The sequence below is a fragment of the Amphiura filiformis genome, chromosome 10 (assembly GCF_039555335.1).
Source record: "Amphiura filiformis chromosome 10, Afil_fr2py, whole genome shotgun sequence".
In the NCBI taxonomy this organism is placed as follows: Eukaryota; Metazoa; Echinodermata; class Ophiuroidea; order Amphilepidida; family Amphiuridae; genus Amphiura; species Amphiura filiformis.
The window spans coordinates 10,267,929-10,291,973 of NC_092637.1; the positions used below are offsets into that span (position 1 = coordinate 10,267,929).

The 24,045-nt window shown below is 38.7% G+C and overlaps 1 protein-coding gene across 1 annotated transcript in view; it reads right to left on the reverse strand.

Moving 5' to 3' along the window:
* Window positions 1-1,949: 1,949 nt before the first annotated feature.
* Window positions 1,950-24,045, reverse strand: part of LOC140161646 (uncharacterized) — a 39,788-nt gene continuing 17,692 nt past the window's right edge. The window contains 12 exon segments of the mRNA XM_072184946.1: window positions 1,950-9,139; window positions 10,483-10,737; window positions 11,629-11,771; window positions 12,549-12,813; window positions 13,844-14,872; window positions 16,090-16,197; window positions 17,539-17,730; window positions 18,425-18,745; window positions 19,763-20,173; window positions 20,640-21,365; window positions 21,367-21,794; window positions 23,001-23,659. Of these exon segments, the coding sequence (XP_072041047.1) occupies window positions 9,071-9,139; window positions 10,483-10,737; window positions 11,629-11,771; window positions 12,549-12,813; window positions 13,844-14,872; window positions 16,090-16,197; window positions 17,539-17,730; window positions 18,425-18,745; window positions 19,763-20,173; window positions 20,640-21,365; window positions 21,367-21,794; window positions 23,001-23,659 (4,606 nt within the window). The 3' untranslated portion in view covers window positions 1,950-9,070.

Sequence of the window (24,045 nt, forward strand, 5' to 3'; positions counted from 1 at the left end):
ACATTGTGTAAAGTTATGTATGTAATTCATGTCATGCCAGTTCGATGCTCTCCTTGCATCATGGCGGAACCGTGCATTACTTGGAAGATGAAATTCAGCTGCTCGAAGTCATGAAATTTTCACACCAGACAAACTAACACACTGCAACGTTTTACATTCACAAATGGTGTCCATTTATTTCAATGCACACTTTTTTATAATTTTTTTCATAAATGGATACAATAGAGTTATCATCATCAGTGACATTCTTTATTACAAATAATAATAGTACATATATAATACCTGTATTGGTTGACGACAATCATTGACCTTTGACCCCAACAGCACACTCCACAAAATTGTGACTGAAATTACAACCAAGTATGGCAAATACACATACAAATTGTGTTTTTTCTTTAAATTACTAAAAACAGTGAGGTCAAAGGTCAACGATCACTATCAACAACGCAAAACAAGATCAGTCATGGGGTTCGCGGGAGATAAATTTGGAAATTTATACACAATTTGTTTAATCTCCCGCTAATCATTCTGTTCAAAATCATTCCCCATTGATATATCGATCACATCTTAAATATTTTTTTCCTGTACAATACATTCATTATGTCTCGTTCTTTCACCTCATGCAAAGGAAACTATTAACAAAGAAGCATTGAGACGAAAATATCTGGAACACAACATGCATGAATCTATTTGGCCTACAAATAAGTTGAGAGAATCCATGCTATGGCAACTTGAGCATCAACAGAGAAAATGAAAACTGCTCTATAGTAATTTGATCAAAATGTTGAGAAATTTAATAAAGTGTGTGTGTGGTTGGTGGGTATGTGTGTGGGGGGGCATAATGTGTGTGGGGGTGGGCATAATGTGTGTGGGGGTGGGCATAATGTGTGTGGGGGGGGGCATAATGTGTGCGGGGTGGGCATGTGTGTTGGGGTGGGCATAACATGTGTGGGAACTGGGGATGGATGTGGGGATAAGGATTCACATCAACAATAATTAATGACACCTTATAAGGAATAAGAATGTATTTCAGGTCCTTAATTGATTGGTGCAGCCTGTCAATTGGTGGGTTTACTTTTAGGCTAGAATTGTGAGTTCCCTTTGGATTATTTTAGGTAAGTGTCCCCAATCAATACATGGTACAAGAGGCGGTGGAGGTGTAGGATGGTGGGGGTTGTGTGAGTATGTAGGGGTGCCTTTACATCTACATGCTATTGATTCTGAGAGAAATGTGTCAGTGTTGGGTGTGTATATGTGTATGTTATTAAGAACATCAGATGGATAAATGAAGGCAACTTCATGATGATGTCCAATATGACGTCCAAATAATATAATTTGAGTGGATATAACTTACATGTCCTGATGAATTCAGATTTCAAAGAAATAATGCAGCTGAGGGCCATTTCACACCAACTTATGGTTGATATTATGTTTGATTTATCAAATTGAATCAAAAGTAAGATTAGCCATGTATATACGTATTTATCCAAAACTAACATATGTTTTGATTTATCATACAAAATCTTATTAATTCAAACAAGATGGACAGTCAGTCCTTTGTAAAACAGGCCCTTCGTCTTGTAAACTATACTATGATTCTTCAAAACTTAACATGGACCCAAAAAACCCATGATCCACCTTAAATCTTAAAAATAAAACAACATGAAAATTTTCCGCTATACAGTGTTTCCGAGATTCATAAAAATGAAGCATTCCATTGGCTGGATGGATCTACAGAACACAACTGACTAATATGTGACATGGCATATCAAAAAGAGACACTTTTGGGCAGGTTATCCATTTTGAGTGGTTAACATATCTTAAATATAGAGATATTTTGCTCCACAATGTTGTTTTCCCCAATGAAATCGGACATTCCTAAGCGACGATATTGAGTTCGTAAGTTATGGTATAAGTATCGATTAAAGAGGAACTTGCCGATAATGGTATATAAAATTGGAAACTGAGATATCAGCCTTTAAAAATATTATTGACAATGTTGAGAGTAGGAATGACCTTTCAAAATGTCTGAAAAAATACAAGATGCCAGTTATATTCCAGTCTGAGACTATCAGACAATTATGTTGAACATTATTAACATCTAATGTCTGAAAAAATACAAGATGCCAGTTATATTCCAGTCTGAGACTATCAGACAATTATGTTGAACATTATTAACATCACAAATTTGCAACAATCCCAAATTGTGACAAAATCACCCCATGGCAGATTTTTGCCTCTTTCTCCATTTACGATCCTGCCCAAAAGTGTCTCTTTTTGATATACCACATCACATATAATAAGGACCGACTCCACACGGAAGTCAGATCTGCATCAAGTATAACACCTGTCTACACGGCAATGCGAACCATCTGGGAAATGATCGCATTCAGTGCCTAGATTTCAACGAGAATCACAGAATCAATTCTCGTAAGATTTGGTTGCGAGAATCCCCTGCTCTCAATGTATCATACAGTAAGTGCAGTGACTATGATGGATTTTAGATTCTCGCAAACCAAGACAAAATCTAGGCCCTGGTGTTTTTGTACCCAAATTTTCAGAGGTCATTCAATGAATGTACAAATGTATTGGGGTCAAAGAATTTTGCCCTGATAGATGAGCATGTTGTGGATCCTAGTGAATGATGCGGATCAGACCTGTCGTGTGGTGTCACCCATTGTTGGTTACCCATTGTACTATTTTAAGAATACACATCAACAAAACAAAGAGATACACACAAATAAGAAGATTACAATGTCTAAGTACACAACACACAATAATTGCCTGCCACTGCTATGCCACCAAAAACTGGGGGGGGGGGGTTATGACAGGAGTTCTTAATTACATTATTTGCTTGTAAGCCATGACGGGCTAAATTGATTTCAAAGATCTGTGTTTGAGGGTTTTTAGGTCCATGTGCAGGAAAAACAGCTTATGTGTCTTGGGCCCTTGAACATGTTTAAAACAAAACTGCGAATAGAAGGTTTTGCTTTAAACATGTTCAGGGGCCAAAGACACACAGGAGGTATTTTTCTGCACATGGACGATATACACCTTGTTTTGCTATGTTTACTGCACATATTGAGAACCTCAGGTTATGGTGTATAATTATATGCTGTACATATTTCTCAAATGATGGATGGATAGCTGCCAAACGGAGTTCACAGCATTGACACATCACTGCAGATTGCCCATTTATTTATTTCTTATTTAAGCTGGGGTGACCAATCAATGCACTGGCACTGTTCTCCCTTGGTTCTCATGTGGAACATGTTGGCATAATAAACCTTCATGAAGCAAGCACCTCAGCCATTTTGAAATTCACACTACCTATGTAGGAGATTAAGGTTGTGTCTTCCATAGGGGGTATGGATTTCAACTGGAATAGCCTAATACACTAGGCCAACTGTGTGCAAGCTTCACAAATGTAATTATACACAAAATTAGCCTATTGTCAAAACTTCATTGAGGAATTAGACAGCTTTACTCCGTAAGCTGTATAATCTATCTTGATATTAGGCTAACCTGTATGGAGGCAGTTTGCAAAATGGCTACAGTCTGTTTCTATTATGTTCTTTCTTCTTCTCTCTGTCAAATGTTTATCACAATTTCATTATTGCCAACTTTGGTCTTGGATCAGATCATGTCACATGATCTATAAAATACTTGAAGAAAAATATTACAGGTATGTAACAGGTCTTAGGTAGGATTTGACAAGCGTCCATCATTTTCACCGCAGCAGCCTGTCCAAAATTTGACGCTGAAAACAAAAACCAGATCTCTGCCCCTTCTGGGGGTTAACTCAGTTCAAATAGCTATTGCAATAGCCTTGATTTATTAGTCTGGTCTGGTTTTGAGTTCACAGAACTTTTTGAAGCATTATTTTTAGAATAGCATATGTCCCAATAGCAAACTGCCTGTCCAAAATGATGGGTGGCTAGCAAACACCCTGGTATGTAATAGCAATGACATCTCCAGCAAAAAAAAAAAAAGAAAATCATTAATGGCAGATAAATGACTACAAGCATCAGACGAAAATATCTGGAACACATATACTACAAAATTGAAGATATTAAAGTATGAGAAAAAATATGTTTCAGTTCTTGTGATCTTTCTTGGAACACACAAGAAAATTAATTTATTCAAAAATTTACCAAAACTGATGTTTAGTTGACATATTTCATGGAGCATTTCAAGAAGGCCACATGGCCTTCAGTGCACCACAAAACTGCTATAGCTGTACTAGGCTGAGTGAAAAATTCAGAAAGGGTTGGTTTAGCGAGTAGACCTATTCTGGCCCTTGTGAAGGCTTGACAGGGACACATTCAAGTTATTATCCGTTAGTTTTAGTTAAGTCAGGCATGTGGCCTTCAATACACCCAGCAACTGTCATAGAGCTTTGGCTCCATATGAGCGCTAACAAACAGGTGATACTAAAACTTCTATTAGAAAATGTATCAAATTTCATCCAGGATGACCAAGCTATGCCAATTCTTTAGATCAAATTTGACATTTTTTCCAATGAACTCTACAACTAGTAATCTAAAAAAAAGTATGATTGAAAATATAATAAAGCTTAAGAACTACACGGTGGGAGACTGACTACAAATAAAAAAGGAAGCCATGTTGTTTTCATAAAATATGTGCAAGTGATCAAATAAGCTTATTAAGCTTACATTTTTTGTCCCTTCATTATTTATTTCTCTCCCAACTGTGCAGCGAAAAGAAAGTTCTTATTTACTATGAAAGCAAAGTATACACAACTTAGAAAGCAGAGCTGAATGACACCCTCAGTATGTTAACCCCATGAGAACTACCTGCCGGTTGGTCAAAAAGAAGTTTTCATTATCAATTGGCCCAATCAGCAACCTTGTTAGAATAATTTCACCACGCAAAAAATTGGGGTGAATTATTTGCAAAGCTCCATTCTGATTGGCGATTAAAGTTAAGATATCATGTAATTGACCAATCAGAGGGAATGTTAGATCGGCAGGTAGTTCTCAGGGGGGTTAACTCAGGTCAACGACTGAGTAAATTATGTCTCAAAATATGAGCAAGTGATCAAATATAATAAAGCTTAAAATTGTTATCCCTTCGTTACCTATTTCTCCCCCAACTGTGCAAAGAAAAGGAAAGAAAAGATTCATGTACTAGTATGTAGGCAAAGTATGCACATAGAAGGTATACTGACACACTCAGTGGTCAACATTCAGATTAACCGAGAAAATTTTACGTTTGTGTCGGCCTTTACCGCCAAATTTCACAACAGAAAGCAAAGTGGGCGACAGATAACGAAGGTCAGATACAATGTCAAATTTAACTGCGACACTTTTGCAGACATGTTTGATGAAACCAGGAAGTTTGGAAAAGACCAAACCATGTTGCCGTTTCATCAAACATCTAGAAACACCACAACAGAGTGATCAAGATTCCTGATAGGAATTGAAATGAAAGTACCATAATAATTGCAGGCATGAAAACTGGTCTTGGAAAAAAACCACTGAAAATCATGTTTTTTAAATATTTTCTGTGAATTTGATTCAGAAATAGGCGGAAAAACACTGAAAACAATAACAAAAAACGCTGAAATCAGCAAAAATGCTGAAAATGTTCATGCCTGTAATTGGATCTGAAAAAGAAACTTTTATACCTTATGGCTTTAATACCTAATACACAAACCCTCCCAAAAGTCTACAAATTATTTTATTTCCCCAATCAATCTGTACACACTCCATGCTTCTAAACATACAATTCAAAACACACTTTGTCACAAAATCCAGCTATGTACGGCATTATGGGTTCTATCTAGCCATTATTACAAATTATGCAAATATTTCACTCTACTCTGTTCAGTTGTTATGGCAGGAAAAACCTCCTGTGACATTGGCCCCTGAACATGTTTAAGGTAAAATCTCCTATATAACCTCTTGGTAGTTTTTTTTAAACATGTTCAAGGGCCACAAGTACAAAGACCCACACCTGTTTATCTTTCTTACAAAATAAATCAATGTTAGCATTTCATGTGTATCAAAGCGCTTTACATTTATTCCGTTGTCGTTAGAATATGTCAGCTGTCATACAATGTCCATTAATCATTTATCAACTTAAACTGAACAGACTATAGAAAGTCATCCACTTTTTGTTACTATGGTAACCAAACTGTTCACTTTCAAAACTGACTGATCTTGTTCTATTTCTACTAGATATTTATTTCAAGGGATAAAATTCTCCCTTCATGCGACAAAATAACCAAAACCAAAAAAAAAAAACAAGTCATGACTTTCTTTCTTCTGGAAGAGAATAAATGACTCAAAAATCAATCAACTTGTCCAATAAACAGCTGTGTTTACTTGAATACAGCTATAAAATAAAATAATAATATAAATTCCCAAATCGTAAAATCTGGATTGGGTTAGGGTTTTTTTGTCGCCTTGTGAGCAATGGGCTATTCCATTTAAAATCCACACTGCCCCAAAATGTTCCACAGGGGGAGTATGAATTTCAAATGGAATGAACACATTAAGCAGCTCTATTAGCATTTCATATACCCTCTGAGAAAGATTCAAACTGAATCTTCCAAAGAGGGAGGGTGAGTTTTAAATGTAGCTGCTAATGTGCTCATTCCATTTGAAATTCATACTCCCCTTGTGGAAGATACTTCCTAAATCTTCTACAGGGGTAGTGTGGATTTTAAATGGAATAGCCTAATATATTGGTTTCTTTTGCTGCTATCAAAAATTCAAATGGGAGCATTTTGTGAATCAATATAAGGCCCTTAATCAACAAACCTTGCTTTCTTATAAAATCTCTGACTTAATATAATACATCTTGCTTGGTTTAAATTGATAGGGCCAGCTTTATATTCTGTTTTTGACATCTTATCTTATATACATGTTTGCTTTTTGCCCTTCTACGCTCAAAGACTGTATCTTAAATGGCTGCTCTCATAATACGCTACACAAGTTGAAATCCATACACCCCTATGGAAGACATGACATTAATCCTCCATGCAGGGAGTGTGAATTTTAAACAGGGTGTACCAGAATGGGTGACTCCATTTGAGATCTACACCCCTGTGTGGAAGATTACAGGTCATGTCTTCCATAGGTGTATGGATTTCAAATGGAATAGCCCACTGGGTTGGAAACTGTCATCAATCCTTATCATACATAATCACGGTTAAACAGACTCCACAGGAGGACTTTTTCATGGATAAAATTTTCTTACAAATTTGTTGTGACCAAGGTTACAGAATTGTGTCGAAACTGTCAACCTTTACCAAATCAAGGCAAAAAAGGGTTTTTTTTAATGACGATTTTTACAGATATGTTAAAAAAACAATGTTTTTCACTTCAAATTCATATTTTATTGAAAGACTAGTTTTAAATTGATTATCCAACTAGTATACAGTAGTCAAAATTGACAAATGTCCCTAGTAATGGAAGAAGCATTATTTAGTGAGGATTTTTAAAAACTGAACGTAAAAAAAAAAAAAAAGATAATCGACCGACCGACCCAACCTTTCCATTTTTCCCACTTTAGGGCACCATAACAATTTGCCAAATATGTTAATGACGAATATAATTAAATGACAGTTTCCATATCCATGCAATGTATCTGTGAAATAAAGATGGCAATCTAGCAGCTTAAGAAAGCTTACCCTTTGGATACAAACATTTAAGATACATCTCTTTGTCGTAAGCGGACAGCTTTACATTTTCAAGCCAATTGCGAGCATCGTTACATGAGTGCAAGCTCTATGCAACCATACAAGTCACTCTTTACCCAAATATGTACAAAACTGTACAACGCTAATTGTTTTCACTATTTTTGTAATAATTGTGATCTTGTTGAGTCTGTTTCTCATCAGCTGAGGAGTCTAGCAATTGCAACTTAAGTGCACTACTAGTTGTTAAATATTGGCTATTCCGGTTGAAATCCATACATCCCCATGGAAAACATGACCTTAATCTCCTAAACAGGGTGTAAAGATTTTAATGGAATCACTGTTTAATGTAACCCCATTTGAAATTCACACTCCCTGAGTGGGCGGTTAAGGTCATATATATGTATGGATTTTAACCCCATGAAAACTAACTGCCGATTGGCCAAAGAGAAGTTATCATTATCAATTGGACCAATCAGCAACATTGTTACAATAATTTCACCACACAAAAAAATTGGGGTGAATTATTTGCAAAGCTCCATTCTGATTGGTGATTAAAGTGAAGATATCATGTAATTGGCCAATCAGAGGCAATGTTAGATCGGCAGGTGGTGCTCAGGGGGTTAACTATAGTCTGTATGCCTTCCTAAAAGCATTAATTTAGATGTTGTTTTCATTGTATCTCTAAATGATGATTACTAATGTATAAATAGGTATATATTTTCAGAAAGCAAATTATGTACGGAATCCAACTGGCATAACAGCAAAAAATGAGCAATTTTGAACAAAAAAAAATCACAAAATTTGATTTTACTTTACTGCCTTGTGGAAGGCATACAGACTATACAGCAATAGCCTAATATGCTCAGTATCAGATGGTCTTTCTTTCAATAATTTATGTGAAAAATTAAAATAAATTTAGTCAATTTTAATGCCATCATAGTTGCAATGAATTTGCACTCAAGAAGATGCTTGATAAACAGCCACATGATATACCATCGGTGGAGGAAAAAAGCACATTAAAGATTATAACTATTTACAAATATATATATTTATATATATAAACATTGTTTTTGTTTTACACAAACTAGAAACACTTAGGTTTCCATTTTACAAATACTGAAGTCCAAAATCAGCAACACATTAACTACAAATTGTGAGGGATGTCTTGAAAAAACACCACCCTATGTCTCTCCTCCCTACATCTCTCCTCTATTCTTTCCGGTCATCATTTTCTCTTTTGTGTACGATTGTCTTTCGCTGTCATTTGCCAAGGCAGTTTCTTGTAGCTCTTGTTGGTCCCTTTTAGTTGAACTTTGACCTTTAATATATATCTATTTGTTTCAAAGACCACTGGTAGGCAGGTTTATGAGTCATGTTGGCTAGTGATTTGTTTGTAAATGTTTACTCCAGTAAGAGCTTTTGTAATAAACTGTTTCCCTTTGCATCCGGATCTTGATTGTCCTGATTTTGCTGCGGAGAAAAATAAAATAATATTCAATATTATTATCAACACAGATTTAGCCCAATTACATAAGATTAATGCGCTTTGCAGAAACACGCTGACCACTGTGGCCCATGCAGTGATGCCAGTGACTTGCCAAAACAAATCTGAAAATAATATGGACAATTGCGAGCCATAGGGAGCGCGGGTCCTTCTTACTTCTGAAAACGGAAGTAAACATAGAGCATGCGCGACAATCGCTTTTCTGCTCAAGTATAAATTCAATTTGTGAGATCCTAGGGCAGTGTATAGCTAGCCCCGTCTGCCCGTCATTTTAGACAATTTGCTCCTGTGACTGGCAATATTAATGTCTGTGACAGATAATTAGAGAATAAATGATAGGATTTTGTCTTTTGCCTATCCAATATCGTGTCATAATGGATGGGCTGGCCAATATTTTTATCGTAGTGGATGCCGGCTGCAAATATTGGCCAGCCCATCCATTATGACACGATATTGGATAGGCGGAAGACAAAATCCTATCTTTTATTCTCATTCTTATTCAGTTTTAATGTAATTTGTGCGAGAAAAACTTTTAAGAAAAAAATTAAGTTACTTTTGTGAGGACATCCCTGTTGTTTTAAATGAACGAAACCATCACGAACATCTAAGCCATTAATCGCGTTCTTAGTTCTCGCCATACGTGTATTACGCGAACGCATTATCGTATGCGATCATTGAGGAGCAACACGCGTGACGCCGTTGCGTGGCGGCGTGCGCCCTGACTAATATCACTATCAACTATTGTGAGATATTATACACCAGAAAACCAATCAAATTACGTGAATTCTTTACAAGACGCACCCATTGAATAAGAATGTTACATACTAATTGTAGGTGTTGAGAAAGGTGATTGATATCTTTTTAGTCGACTAGATTTGCAAAACAAGGCCATAGCAACACATATGTGAACTTATTGAACCCCCAATGGGCTGTAGAGGTCTACTTAAAAGATTAAAAGGTCCAGTTATTTGAATGGGCAATTATATTCAAATGATGGGCAAACCTCAATTTCTAGCTAAGACCCTGTCCCAGAACATGATACATGATATGTGGTGTGATCAAGCTAAATCAGTCTGAAGTCGGACAATCAATTTTCAGTTTCTTATAGGATTGTAAACAGCATTAATTTGCAAAGTTACATTTTGCAGAAAACCCCATTGAATTTGAACAACCATTTCAAAAGATATGAGCAGTTAAAAAGCTTCCAAAACAATAGAATAAGCTTTCGTATGTATATCTCAAAATCAATATTTCCGACTTCAGACTGATTTTGCTTGATCACATCACATATGAGCATTGACTGACATACCTGGTGATCATCAGGTCTTGGTTGCCCTGGATACTGTCCTTGAGAAGAGCTGGGCTTTGCTTGCTGCTGCTGTTTATACTGTCCCTGTTGCTGTTGCTGTCCCTGCTGTTGCTGAGACCCATGAGGCATATTGGGCTTGGAGGCACCTTGTGGTCCGTCCTTGGGGGTACTATTTAACAACTGGTTACGAAAGAGATTGGTGGCTCGTGTGGTGGCGTCCGGCGCTTCCCTGGCTCCGGATATGTTGCAGAAATCCTGTGGTGGGAAATTGGGACCAGAATTAATACAAGTTTTGTTTTGGTGTGATTCTAATTAAAGGCCCATTCAGTGATCCCAGTAAAAGTGTAAAAGAATTACAAAGATTTTTTTTTCATTTTCACCCTATTTTACAAGTTGACCTCAAATGACCATTTCATACATTCATTCAAAACTTCATTTGTCAGGGAACAAACCAAAAGATCGATGACGTCCTATAAACGTAACTAGTTTCGTTTCTCAGCCGACCCCCTCCCTCCCTGTCAGAAACGTAATAATGAAATGTTGAAAATGTTGACACAATAATAATAATGACACATTCTTCAGACCGATGTTTTTGTACAAACGTAATCAAGTATTTTTACCCCCTCCCCCCTAAACGAAACTAGTTTCGTTTATAGGACGTCATCGATCTTTTGGTTTGTTCCCTAATGTATATGGTAAAAATCAGATTAAACACAAATACAGTTGTTCTTCCACAGTTAAGTACACACACAAAATTGAACACAAATATAAAGCATTAAGAATTCTGAAAATATGATTGCAAAGATCCACATTAACAATACCTATAGCCAGGGACCAATGCTAATGTTCCACAAACAACTCTTTGTTTCTAAAAATGCGAACAAAATGCCACCAAAAAAATGCCCGACACTTTGAATAGGGTAGCCCAGGTTATATTTGTCCAGTACCCTTCCGGAATGCCAAAAACACTTTCAACACCACCAAATAATAGTGCAGCTATGATCAAAGTTACAAAAGGATTTAAACTGTGCAAATGAGACCAAATTTTACCCAGAAATCGATGAGGCAATGAAAAAAAAAAACATGTTTTACGGGCCTGATCTTGATTTGAAAAGGTCTATTCTAATAGACACTAGAGAGACGTACCTGAAATCTGCGCCTGGCTTCTTCCCTGGATGAACTCTCTACTATAGATTTATACTGCTCTGCTTGGCTTGTACTGGTGCTATCTGGTTGGCTGGTGGGATTGGTGGTGGAGCTGGCTGCCTGATTAGGACTGCCTGTAATATCTGTGCACAATAATCACACTTTCATATTAGTCTTGATGGAGCTGTATTGGTTTACCCTACCATTGTCCATTAACCATGCAGAGTATATCAATATGCAGAAATGGATGTGCTCCTCCAACTTTCCACCTCAGGTGATATCACCTCAAGAGGTCATAGGTTAATAACAACCTTTGGTTTCCATTTCAGGAAGTTGCCATGATTGATGTACACATTAATATCAATACACTTGTGTACTTTTTATGTCAAATATCTTAAATCGTAAAAATTTCATCATGATTTACCATGTAAAAATAACTTTATTAACTGTTCACTCTTTCCAAAATTCAAGTTGTTCTGGGTCGGCAACTCATTGACTGTCCCTTTCAGATGAATGAAATTGTTTTCGTACACTCCTAGATAGTGAGAACCAATCAGAGCATTAGTTACTAAATTACTAGCGATGCATAAATGTTGTATAATTGCACAAGCGCCCACTCCGCGTTGTACGCACAGTGCATTTGGACGCGATCATATTTCTTGCATTTATATTTGCTTACATTTTTAATCAAATCGTGTATGAAATAGGTTAATAAATGCGTATCACTTAAAGTTGCTTTCGAGAAATTGTACAAAATAATGCACTTGTACTGATATGTTGATGCATCTAATGCACTCCCCCCTGCGGAACTCCTGCATTAGACCCATCAACATCTCAGTACGCATGCATTATTTTGTACAATTTCAAAATAAGTGATACGCATTTATTTTAAACCTATAATTTACAGATCATGTACTTACTCTGATCAAGAAGCTCCATTGTTAACCCAAGCATATCCAACTCTGATGGTCCACAGTGGTTATCGCTCCCTCCTCCTGGTCCTCCCCCTCCTGGGCCTCCCCCTCCACCACCACCACTACCGGGTGTGTGCGGAGGAAACACCCCCGGACTGGCCCGGGAGGAGCTAGACACCGGCGGTAGGTTGACGGGGGTGGGGATATTGGTTGGGGTGGGGATGTTGGGGTTATTGGGCATACTGCTATTGGAGGAAGGGGTTAAGGAAGTCTGTAAGAAAAGAAAGAAACATGAGAGAGTTATTATCAATAGAAGTCGGCATTAATGCTCTGCATTATAGGCTTCAACATAAAGAGTTTTGAGATATTTTCTCAAAATATTAAGAGCTATCTTATGAACCACTGAACCAATACTAGGCTTGTTTGTACTCATTTTAATGCATTTTTCATGCTGATTCCAAATAATGGTCATGACTGTGTGCATGCCATTCTATATCAATACACAGTGTTTTGCCTTATATAAATTGAACAAACTCTAGACTGGGAGACTGCAAGGCGAGTGGGATGGCAGGGACCATATGTGACATTCATGATCAAGAGGAACGAGTCACATGTCGACCCTGGTCGAAAATTAGTTTTACTTATGTTTCTAACAAGAACATTTAGAGCTTTCAGAAACTGAAAACCCCATGTTGATACAACTTTTCTTTGCAAAGTTACATCAATTTTTCAATCACTGAAAACAATATAAAACAAAAGAATTTTAACACTTTCTTTGCCAATATCTCAAAATCAATATTAGCGACATCCGACTCATTTCCCTTGATCGTGTCACATATTTTTTCAGTTTTAGCCATTTAACTTAGCAACTGTAATGTACTTCTCAACATTATTACATTGATCTAATAGGAAATTTTTCAATAAAGCCAATTATTTCCATCACATTTATATTAGGTCTTGCAGGTTGTGACTTAAAAGTTAATAATATGAAAACATGTTTTAGCATAAATGTTGTCCCATTGTCCCTTATATAAAGTCATGGTGTCTCCTTTATAGAACCCATACCAATTCCTCTTGTGTGTCAGCTTTATTTGTGCACATACTGCTCTACCATTTATCAGCACACAGTGGCAGTAATGTCAATGCGTTGAAGCAACTGTTTCATTCGCGCATCTATGTGCGTATGTACATCAGCGCTTTGAGTGAATGATAGCAATTTGAGGCTGCGCCCAATGAATTGTGCACTGACATCATTGCCACATCAGGGTGAAAAATGGTATAGTTGTCATACTGCCTCTTACCTGACTAGTAACTGGTGCATTCTGATTACCAGGTCCCCTCTGCTGCTGTCCCATCATGCCCTGATACTCATTACCCCAATTCACTCCACCGCTACCCCCAGGACCAGGAAACATATCCTGACCCATAGAGGGCGCTTGGGTCGTCACAGGCGTAGGGTACATCTGGCCTTGCTGTGTTGTCTGTCCAGCGGTGGACACTGCGCTACCACCACCCCATCTGTTGCCCATAGATGATGACTGTGACATGGAAGTGTTCGACGTCATTTGATTTGACATCCCCATTGATGTATTCTGCGAGGGCATGTTGCTGTTCGGCATGCGGGTCATCATCTGATTCGGGGTTCCTCCTCGGACACTCTGTAGATTTGTAAATTGCCCACCGCCTGTATTTCCTTGCATGGGATATTGGTTTGGACTCATAGAGTTCCCAGGTCCCATGGGTGAACCTACCGGCATGCTCATAGAGCGAGTCAAATGTCCCGGTGTAGGTCCATGACCTGGTCCGTGCGGCCCACCCACATTTTGTGAGGCCAGTAAATTTGGCCGAGGTATGTTGGGGTTGATTCCTGTGTTTCTGCCCATAGCAGAAGCTGAAGGCATATTAGGTCCTCCCATCATGTTAGAATGGTGCGGCCCCATCATACCACCTTGCATCATGTTACCTCCTCCTCCGGCACCACCACTCATTGGATTCGAACCCATGCCACCTGCACCACCACTCATTGGATTCGAACCCATGTTTCCACCAAATTCTGGATACTGCATAGAGTTAGGTGCCATGCCACCGCCACCTCCTTGTGACATGCCACCTGGGAAATTTGGTCGGTTTTGAGGCATCATTTGATTAAACTGACCTCCCATGCTGGGGTTCTGTGGGTATTGCTGCGGCATACCCGGTGATGGGCCAGGTGGGCCCCTCGGCCCTGGACCTGGCCCTGGACCTGGACCTGGCCCCGGCCCTGGACCCATCATCTGACCTCCAGGCTGTGGTATAGGCCTATTTCCAGGTCCCATTCCATATGGTTGTTTCTGAAAATGAAAATCAAGGGGGAAAATGGTAAGACAACAACAAAGTCCAAAACGGCAGAATGTTTTCTCTTCTTTTATTTTTTGAAAAAGAAAAAAGAAATGTTGCAAATTTTAAGAATGTGCACAATTAAAATAATTATAATCAATGGCTTACTGACTAGAGGGAGAGCAAGTTTCCTGGCTCTAAATACTAGGACAAAATCAACCAAAAATTGCTGTGTGCATCTTATTTTTGTCTTTTCTTTTACGAATTTCAGGTTCATTATGGGCCGAAATTGCCAATTTTTGCTGGTGTTTGTCCTAGAAAGGTTATTTTGGGAGCAGTTCTGCGGATGAATTTCCTCCTCAAAAGGTTGCAATGATTCCCTAACAAAAAGGTATACTGTTTATAAAGTGTTAAGGGATCAGATAGCGATGTTTTCACAGTATTTTTTTTGGGGGGGGGGGGACACAAGAGCACACAAAATTGCATTCTTAATAAGAAGAATGTCCTTAATCTAAACATCCAGAGTGGTTTGTTTTGCAGTGATGCCATCTTGAATCAGGGAAGATATCTTACCCTTCCCAGAATCCTTTGCAAAATGATATATCATCCCATTTTATCAAATTACACTCCCAGTAATTTATACAGGTTCCCTTTGTTTTCATTTTGAGATTAGACTGGTTAAACATGGGTCGACAGACAGGAAATAATCATATTCTGCAAGTTTTAGATGCACTCTACTCCTTGAGGTACATTTCTTTACTAATATTGACCCATGTTGTACTGTACTAGATAGCAAATCAGTACAGGAAATTAAAATGGGAGAAATGCATTATGGGAAGTGTAAACAGATGGTGCCCTAAACAGTCCAGCAGGTGATATAAGTATAGTAAATAGTTTCTCACTCCAAGGAAAAATTCAGACTGTCCTAAATGACTTTCAGACCTGCCAACTGTCCCTCATTTGGGGTTTATTAAAGTGAAAAAGAGGGACAGTCCTGCTTTCTGAAAATTTGCTATAGCATTCCGACCTGCAAAACCTTCTGAATACTGAAAGTATTGCACACCCCAAGTCATTGAATTTGTCGGCACCAGGTTTGTATACATTTACAAGGTTTTAGTCTCAATGTCCCTATTTTTGACTTTGGTAGGTTGGCAGGTCTGGTTTTTGTTAAGCACCCTGGGATGAATTCGGTAACTATTTACAAAGAACCTGCAACGGCCTCTTGACCTACCTGTATTGTTACATTGGGTGCAGCGCCCCCTTGAGATGGATTCAGGATGTCGCTTAGTTTATCTTGGAAGGCTTGCGGGTCCACCTGATTCAATATCGTGTTCTCCACCTGCTTAAAAATACAATACAGAAATGCGAAGAGTTAAACGAAGTTCTGGTTAAACCCATTCCCTATGCGTCTGGCTCCAACTTGGGATTGTTGTGTAGTATCCCTACAGCAACATTCATCACATTGACACTACTTCCCATTCCAGAAAAATAAAGCACTAATATCTTGGGATATAAACAATATTATCCTGTTTTACCAAATGAAACATAGCTAATTCTTGATCCTTTAGCTAGTTCTAACTCGCAAAAAAAGTTGAATTTTAATATTTGGCCAATTTTTGGAAATACGGGCTAAAAACATATTTTTAGGGTGTTTTTCGTATGTTGTGACAATCATGTCCAAAGGCTTGTACTAAGAATAATTTCAGGTTATGCATTCTAATTTTTGGAAAACACATTTTCTAATACATTTTATCACTATTTTCTAATACATTTTATCACCAGTTATCAAAATTACCATAAAACATTGAAATTATAAGCAAACTCATAGCCTAGACTGAAGATTTTGAATGCTTAGACTTGTGTCAAGTCGTTGAATTTTGTGACTGCAATTGTAAGAAAACATGCAAAATTGCAAGTTTTGTGCCCCTTTTTTCCTGAAATTTCACAAGTATCAAAATTTGACTTTTATTGCCAGTTAGAACTAACTCAAGGATTAAGATATAGCTATGTTTCATTTGGCAAAACAGGATGATAATCTTTTTAATCCAAAACATTTTGTTCTGCATTTTTCTGGAATGGGGAGTTGTCATCTACACTTTATTTGAAGAATTGTCTGTAATATGTTTGTACTTTGTCAATTTTAATAGATACTCTATTTTATGAACAAACTATTCATCTATTATTTGGGAAATCCTTTATTGTGATATTTCTTCATATACATATTCAATATTAACAAAAAGCAACAAAGGCAGTGACGGCATATAATTTTTTGCATCTGAACTCTCTATCTGAGCAGTCAAGTTTGCTCAATGGATAAAGCGTTTGACTATAAGAGGTTGTGGGTATATACGAACCCTGGCGGTGGTTAGTACGCTCTCCTGTTAAAAATTATGTTGAAATTGCCTGGACAAAAAACTTACTGCTACGTCTCTGATTGTAACCCATACGAAACTCAGGAATTGTGGAATGTCTAGGGTGTGCGCTTCTTAGCTGCAAATCCCTGTGCTGTTGTTTAATGGTGTATGGAATGATATGAGGCCGTAGTGGTCAGCGTCAACCTTTAAAGTGTGCTGAGGCTTGTAGATCAACATCTAGGAGTTGTGCCTGTGCGTAGCGCACTATAAATTGCTGCACTTTTCTTTCTTTTTTTTATATTTCCAAAAACACCTAATAATATTACCTGTGGACCAGTGAAGGACTGCTGCTGTTGTTGCTGCTGTAACATCATAAGGTTCTTATGCTGCTGCTGATGCATCATACGTTGCTGACTCTGCTGACTTGCAGCTGCTGCTGCAGCAGCGGCCATCTGCTGTGGAGGCTGACCACCTGGCATGGCACCTAGGGATTGTGAGCGCATCAGTTGTTGCTGTCGCTGTAAATTAGGAATAATACATGTAGGAGTTGAATAAGTAGTTAAACTCTCAAGGCTAAAAAAAACAAGTTTGTTTCCTGAAGGCTGTGCGCATTTCATTTTTGGAAGCAATTTTACAATTTTGTATGTTTAAATTGAGAAATACAGAAAAAAATTAATTTTCAAGCAAAAAATGATGTCAAAAGATTTTTTCGTAAGTTATTTTAAGGAGGAGTGTGGATTTTAAATGGAATAGCTCATTTCAAATATTCATGTTTCTTGAGACAAACAAAAAGTAATGCATCAAGAGTCCAGATGTAGATACTGAAAGTGCAGGAAATTAGTTAATTTTTTTAAACCTTTTATAAAGCAATGTTACCTTTTTCTTGTTTATTGCATCAAACTATTATACGATACTCAAAAATGGTTCAAAAGAAACAAATATGTGATGCGATCAAGCTAAATCAGTCAGAACTCAGGCAATATTAAATTTTCATTAGGATAGTAAAAAGCATTTACAAAGCTGAATTTTGCAGAAAACCCTAATTAAAATTGAACAACCAGTTTAAAGATATGAGCAATTAAAACGTTTCCAAAATATCAGGAAAGAAAGGGAAATGCTCCATTTGTTTGGCTATATCTCAAAATCAATATTTCTGAGTTCCGACTGATTTTGCTTGATCGCATCACATATTTCTTATCACTTAACGCATACCTGCTGTCTTTGCTGTAAATGCCACTGTCTCTGCTGCTCCTGCTGTTGCTGCTGCTGCTGTTGTTGCTGCTGTTGTTGCTGCTGCATCAAATGCTGCTGTTTTAACTCTTGGTGGCGCCGTCTCATCAGCAGCGTATGCCGTAGCTGATACTGTGGTGTCTGTCGGATCATCTGGTTGAACTGACTGCCCTGTTGCGGAGGCTGCATCATGTTGCCTGGGCCTGGAGTGAAATTCTGGCCACCTGGAGCCTGTCCTGGCATCCCTGAATTCATGGGGTTGTACATACGTTGATGCTGCTGCTGCACGGGATTCATGTAACGCTGTAACATATATCAAATAATCTAAATGAATGAGGTGTCCTAAAGTACACATTAACCCCATGAGAACTACCTGCCTATTGGTCAAAAAGGAGTTTTCATTATTAAATGGACCAATCAGCATCACTGTTAGAAACATTTCACCACGCAAAAAAATTGGGGTGAACTATTTGCAAAACTCAATTCTGATTGGTGATTAAAATGAAGATATCATGTAATTGACCAATCAGAGGCAATGTTAGATCGGCAGGTAGTGCTCATGAGGTTAATGATCCTGGCTGACCCTGTACCCATTACCTGCCATATTGGGCTACCGTAATAAAGATTCAACTACACTAGATTTCCGAGAAGAACGGCAGTCCCTTGCTCAGAATGACGAGAGTCCTTGTTAATGAGCGACATACGCAGAGCTTTGTGGATGCCGATTTAAGCCAACCAAAGATTTGATGCAAAATCAGAACCCCACTTCCATGTTTACACTCTACACCCTCTCAAAATGTAAACAAGTGTCATTCTTCTCTGCCAAAACTGTAATGGCGCACTTGGGTTCCTTTGCCTTGTATTGGGGAAAATTTCATGTGCAAATAGAGAGCCCCCTCCTCTGAAATCCCAACAAGAATAAAGTTTCTGTGATGACCTAATTTGCTTATATGGGAGTGTACTTTTAGGTTGTGCCTAAAATTCCCCATATGTCAAGTAACCCCATAGTGACATTAGGCGAATCTTTACGGTATATGAGTCTGGTATTTATTCCTAGCTATTATGTAAAAAGAGACACGTAAAAACTGTGTTCAATATCTGCAAGCTTCTACACATACGGAAAAGTCAACGTAAATTTTTGTCACTTTTGAAAAGCCCTTTTTTATTCAAATTGCTATAAATTCAGGGAAAAAAGTCGTATCATGCCTACTGTACCGTGTGAATGATGTAGTGCAGGGCGATATATTCAAAATTGTATTCATCTATTGCTATGGTAGTTAATCCGATTAATTACATCACTTCTAAGGCAAATAAGCTTACCATTTGTTGCTGCTGCGGCCTGTATCCAGGTCTCATCATTGGTTCTCCCATCTCTTGTGGTCCCATCATTCCCATCATTGAGCCACCACTCCCTGGATGCTGTTGCTGCATATCCATACCCCCCGGACCTCCTGGAGGGAACCCTCCCATACCACCCTGTGGCATAGGACTTGATGTCATGTGAGGCATGCTTGGTGAACTCATCGGCATTGAGCTGGAGTTGTTCAACATGGAGTGTAGCATGCCGCTGCCACCACTGCTTGATGCTGTTGGTGCTGTCGGTGTCATGGGGGTGCCGTCCGGGTAGAAGTTGAGGCCTAATGCATCGTCGATTTCTGAGAGCAGGTTGTTGTCGCTGGTAAGGACTTGCTCCAATTGCTGCATGAGCTGCTGCTCCTCCATGGGGTTATTCTACAAAAATAATATTACAATTGTAAGGCAAAAAAAAAAACATCCTGTTTTACGGGAGGATGGACTTTTCAAGTAGGGTCAGTCAGACTTTTTTTCTCTGGAGGCTAAAAATGACCCTAAAGTATCACCAAAAACTTCAAAATTTGGCAAAAATTTGGTATTTTTTTGCAAACATATTTTGAAAATGTTCAGAATTGTTTTCAAATATTTCCAGTCAAAATCAATAAATGTGTCAACACAGGCAACCTCAGACAGAAATGCAAACTTTTTTATTTAATTTGCATTGCAATGGAAACATAAAAAATTCTTGGGGCACTTATTAGGAAGGGGCACTAATTAGGTCATCAGAATTTGTTTTTCCCTCAGATGAATAAGCATGTTTTTAAGTTCTGCTGAGAAAAGTGACACATACCCTCACACACAGCAAGACAAAGCATAAAGATTGCGAGTAACAGCCAGCACTTACCGGTGATGGTGATGGGAATGGCGGCAGGTGTGGTACGGGACCTTGTGAGGGTGCTGTCTGGTTTGGTGGCGCCATTTGTTGCATCTGTGCCATCGGATGACCACCTGTACTGATGGGCTGTGTCGTACCAAAACGACCCAAGCTCTCAAGTGGACTAGAACCATAACTGCTCTGAGAACTTGATGCACTCGACACCGGTCCTTGATTACCCCCAGACGCGTTTGTGCTGTCAACACGCCCTCTAGAGTTCTGCCTATTCATGGGCGTATGTGAGGATGTGGTTGTCGTGGTGTTGGTGTTAGAAACCATTGTGCCGCTAGACATTCCGGTTTTATTTTCCCTATTGTTATTACCATACTGGGCATTATCATTTGACGGATTTGAACCACCACCGCCATCTTCTCCCAGGATATTTTGCATGAGAGCGGCATCACTTGATGTTTGGCTCTGTTCCAATTCCTTCAAGAAGTCAGCGATCATGTTTGGTTGGTTGATATCATCCGAGATCTCGTTAGCTGCCTGGAGCAGCTGCTGCACGATTCCATTCGAGTCACCTTCCTCCATAAAGCCTTCATTGCCGGCACCACGCTGCGTCGAGTTCAATTTGGGCTTTGTAGTGGACACAGTGGGACTGGTGGTGTTGTCACTGTTCTGCGATTCGTCAAGCTTGAGGAAGCTACTGCTATCCGTCGGTGACGATGCCGAATCGTCGTCCCTCCATAAGCAACTGCTGCAGAAGAACGTTCTTTCGCTTTAATTTGTTGCTCTGTTCTTTCTCTTTTTCAGCGTCCGATTCGCTTTTTGTTCTTAGCACTGTTGTGGTTGATACCACTGTGCTGCTCACAAATCCAGGCTGTTCCGTCGGAAGCATTTTGCTACCCAACCAGACATCGCGGTTTCCATCAAGGAGTTTCCCAAGAAGGCGCTCCTCTTTTGCAGCATTGCTGGCACTTAACGGATCCCTACTTGGATCAGGTCTACTTTGATTCCCTTGTCGATTTCCTGGTGTGTTGTCCTTCTGCCCCTTCGCGTACGGTTTCTTGTCGTGTTTCTGTTTGTTGTCCTTGCATAGTGGTGGCGCTTTGCTGCCATCTAGTTTACTGGTAGTGGAGGAGGTAGGCGAGTTGTTGTTGCGTTTCTTCGCTAAATTGTGTCCTGAAACAAACATAAATAAAAAACATTATGAAAAATAATAACAACAAAAATGCTATGACAAAAAAACATTCAAAACTCAGTGCTAAGTCAATATCAATCTTATAGCTTTTAAACAGAGTATTTTATGATCCTAGGATCCTCTTTTTTATGACATTTTACAGTCGATATCAACGAAAAAAGCTTTTTTTTGTAAGTAATTGACAATTGTATGTATTTGTACCACAGCTTAACATAAATAAAACACATATTTTGAATATTATAAACCAAAATATGACATTGGGGGAAAAAACAGCGACCCTGTTTTTTCATATTTTTGGGTCCGTTGAAAGACTTGATTTGAATCGGATCTTGTTAATTTCTTTACACTAACATTTCAGAACAATAACCTATGGGCAGGGTTGTAGCTATGCTGGGCGGTGGCGGGCGGACCCGCCCGGCACACTTAATTTCCACCCGGCACTCAAGTTAATTTTGAGCCCAAATACCCGGTACTCCAGTCTCGAATGTTTCAAAATCAATGAACAATCAGTATAAAAATTAGCAATTCTTATCAAAATTTCAATTTTTTTACCAATTCATATAAATTTCACCCGGCACTAAAATTTGCCTAGCTATAACCCTGCCTATGGGCGATCATATTTGATATCCAAACTACCCCTATGCAAATTAGATCTTCCACACAGGGAGTGAGAATTCAAATGGGATTATGTGAAAGAATGACTCCATTTGTAATCTACACTCTCTGTGTTGGAGACACAGTAACAGTAACAAAGTGAAATAATAATGTGTGATAGAATTCAGTGGACTCATCTTAAATGTGATGCAGCACATTAAAGGTGCTTGGGGGCTTTGCAGGTGAAGTCAATTTTGAGTTCAGTCAGTAATTCTGCTTTGAAAGCATTTTGCAAGCTTTAAAATGACACCTCTTGTTAAAATTGATCAAGGCATTCATTTTTTATAAGTGACAAAGCATCCCAAATACATTATTTCCCTTATTTTTTCTGTCTCTGTTAATCTTCTATATCTTGAAAGCACTTTGCCGCAGCAAAGTCCCCCCTTTTGATGTGCTGTATAACAAATTTTGTGTTTCAATAAAACATAGATCTGGCTTGAATCTCATAAAGACTCTTTCACAATGTCTCAATCTCACCATACACTTACCAATCTCACACAGCTTCTTTCACAATGTCTCAATGTCACACTCACCTTCAATATCTTCAAGAAGTAACTTCTGAAGTAGTGTATTCTTAGCCAAATCCTTATCGTCCTCATTAGTATCCGGGCTCGGATTTGAACTACTGTTATTTCTGAACGAGACCCCGTCCATTCCCGACTTGGAGGAATTTCCCATATCCTGCGAGCGAAAGGTGCCGCCATCCTGAGATTTATTGGGGAGGAAAACATCCCCGTCATCCCCTGCGTCCATCGACGACGCCCTTTGAAGAGTCGTCGACGCGACGTTCTGTTCTGGGGATAGTCTGTCCAATCTGGGCATCTTTTCAACCGGCCCGTCTTTATCATTATTCCCATATGTTGCCGGGTAGCTCATCCCGCCGGCATCGGCGCCTCCGCTATAATTACCTCCACCCTGCTGGAGTATGTTACTCAGCGACGATTTTTTCAGTGACTCTAAATTGTTCAATTGCATTCCTTGCTGCTTTTGCTGCTGTTGTAATTTCTGCTTCCTGATGATGGACTGTAAGGTCGGTAAATCTATCTGTCCGAGGCTGGATTTGAGAGTCTTATTCGTCTGTGTCCCATCAGGGAACAAGGCCTGGAATATATTACCCTTGTGATTGGGTGCACTGGGTGCATTGTTCATGGATTGTTTTAATCGGGATGAGGTGCTGGTGCTGGCCCGGTGTTACTACTACTGCTGTTGCTGTCGCTGACACCACTTGTACTTGCATGACTGCTGTGACTTCCGTCTTCCCTGTATAGTATATGCAAATAATATAATGTTACTAATTGTGTGCACACAGGTTTGGGGATGAGATTTTGGGCACGGGTTCAGAATTATATTTGGTCTTGGACCAGCGAGGGCCAGGAGAAGATACTGTAAAGCAATTTAATTTTGCTAGTACTTAATTTTGCTAATTGCCAATGACAACCATTTTCGTGGGTATTTAATTTCGCTAATCCAGCAATTCATGTTTACAATTGTCAAATTTGTGGGTATTTAAATTTAGCGAAAATAAATTCCAAGCGAAAAATTTAGTATCTGACACTTCCCACAATGCATTTCTTCCAT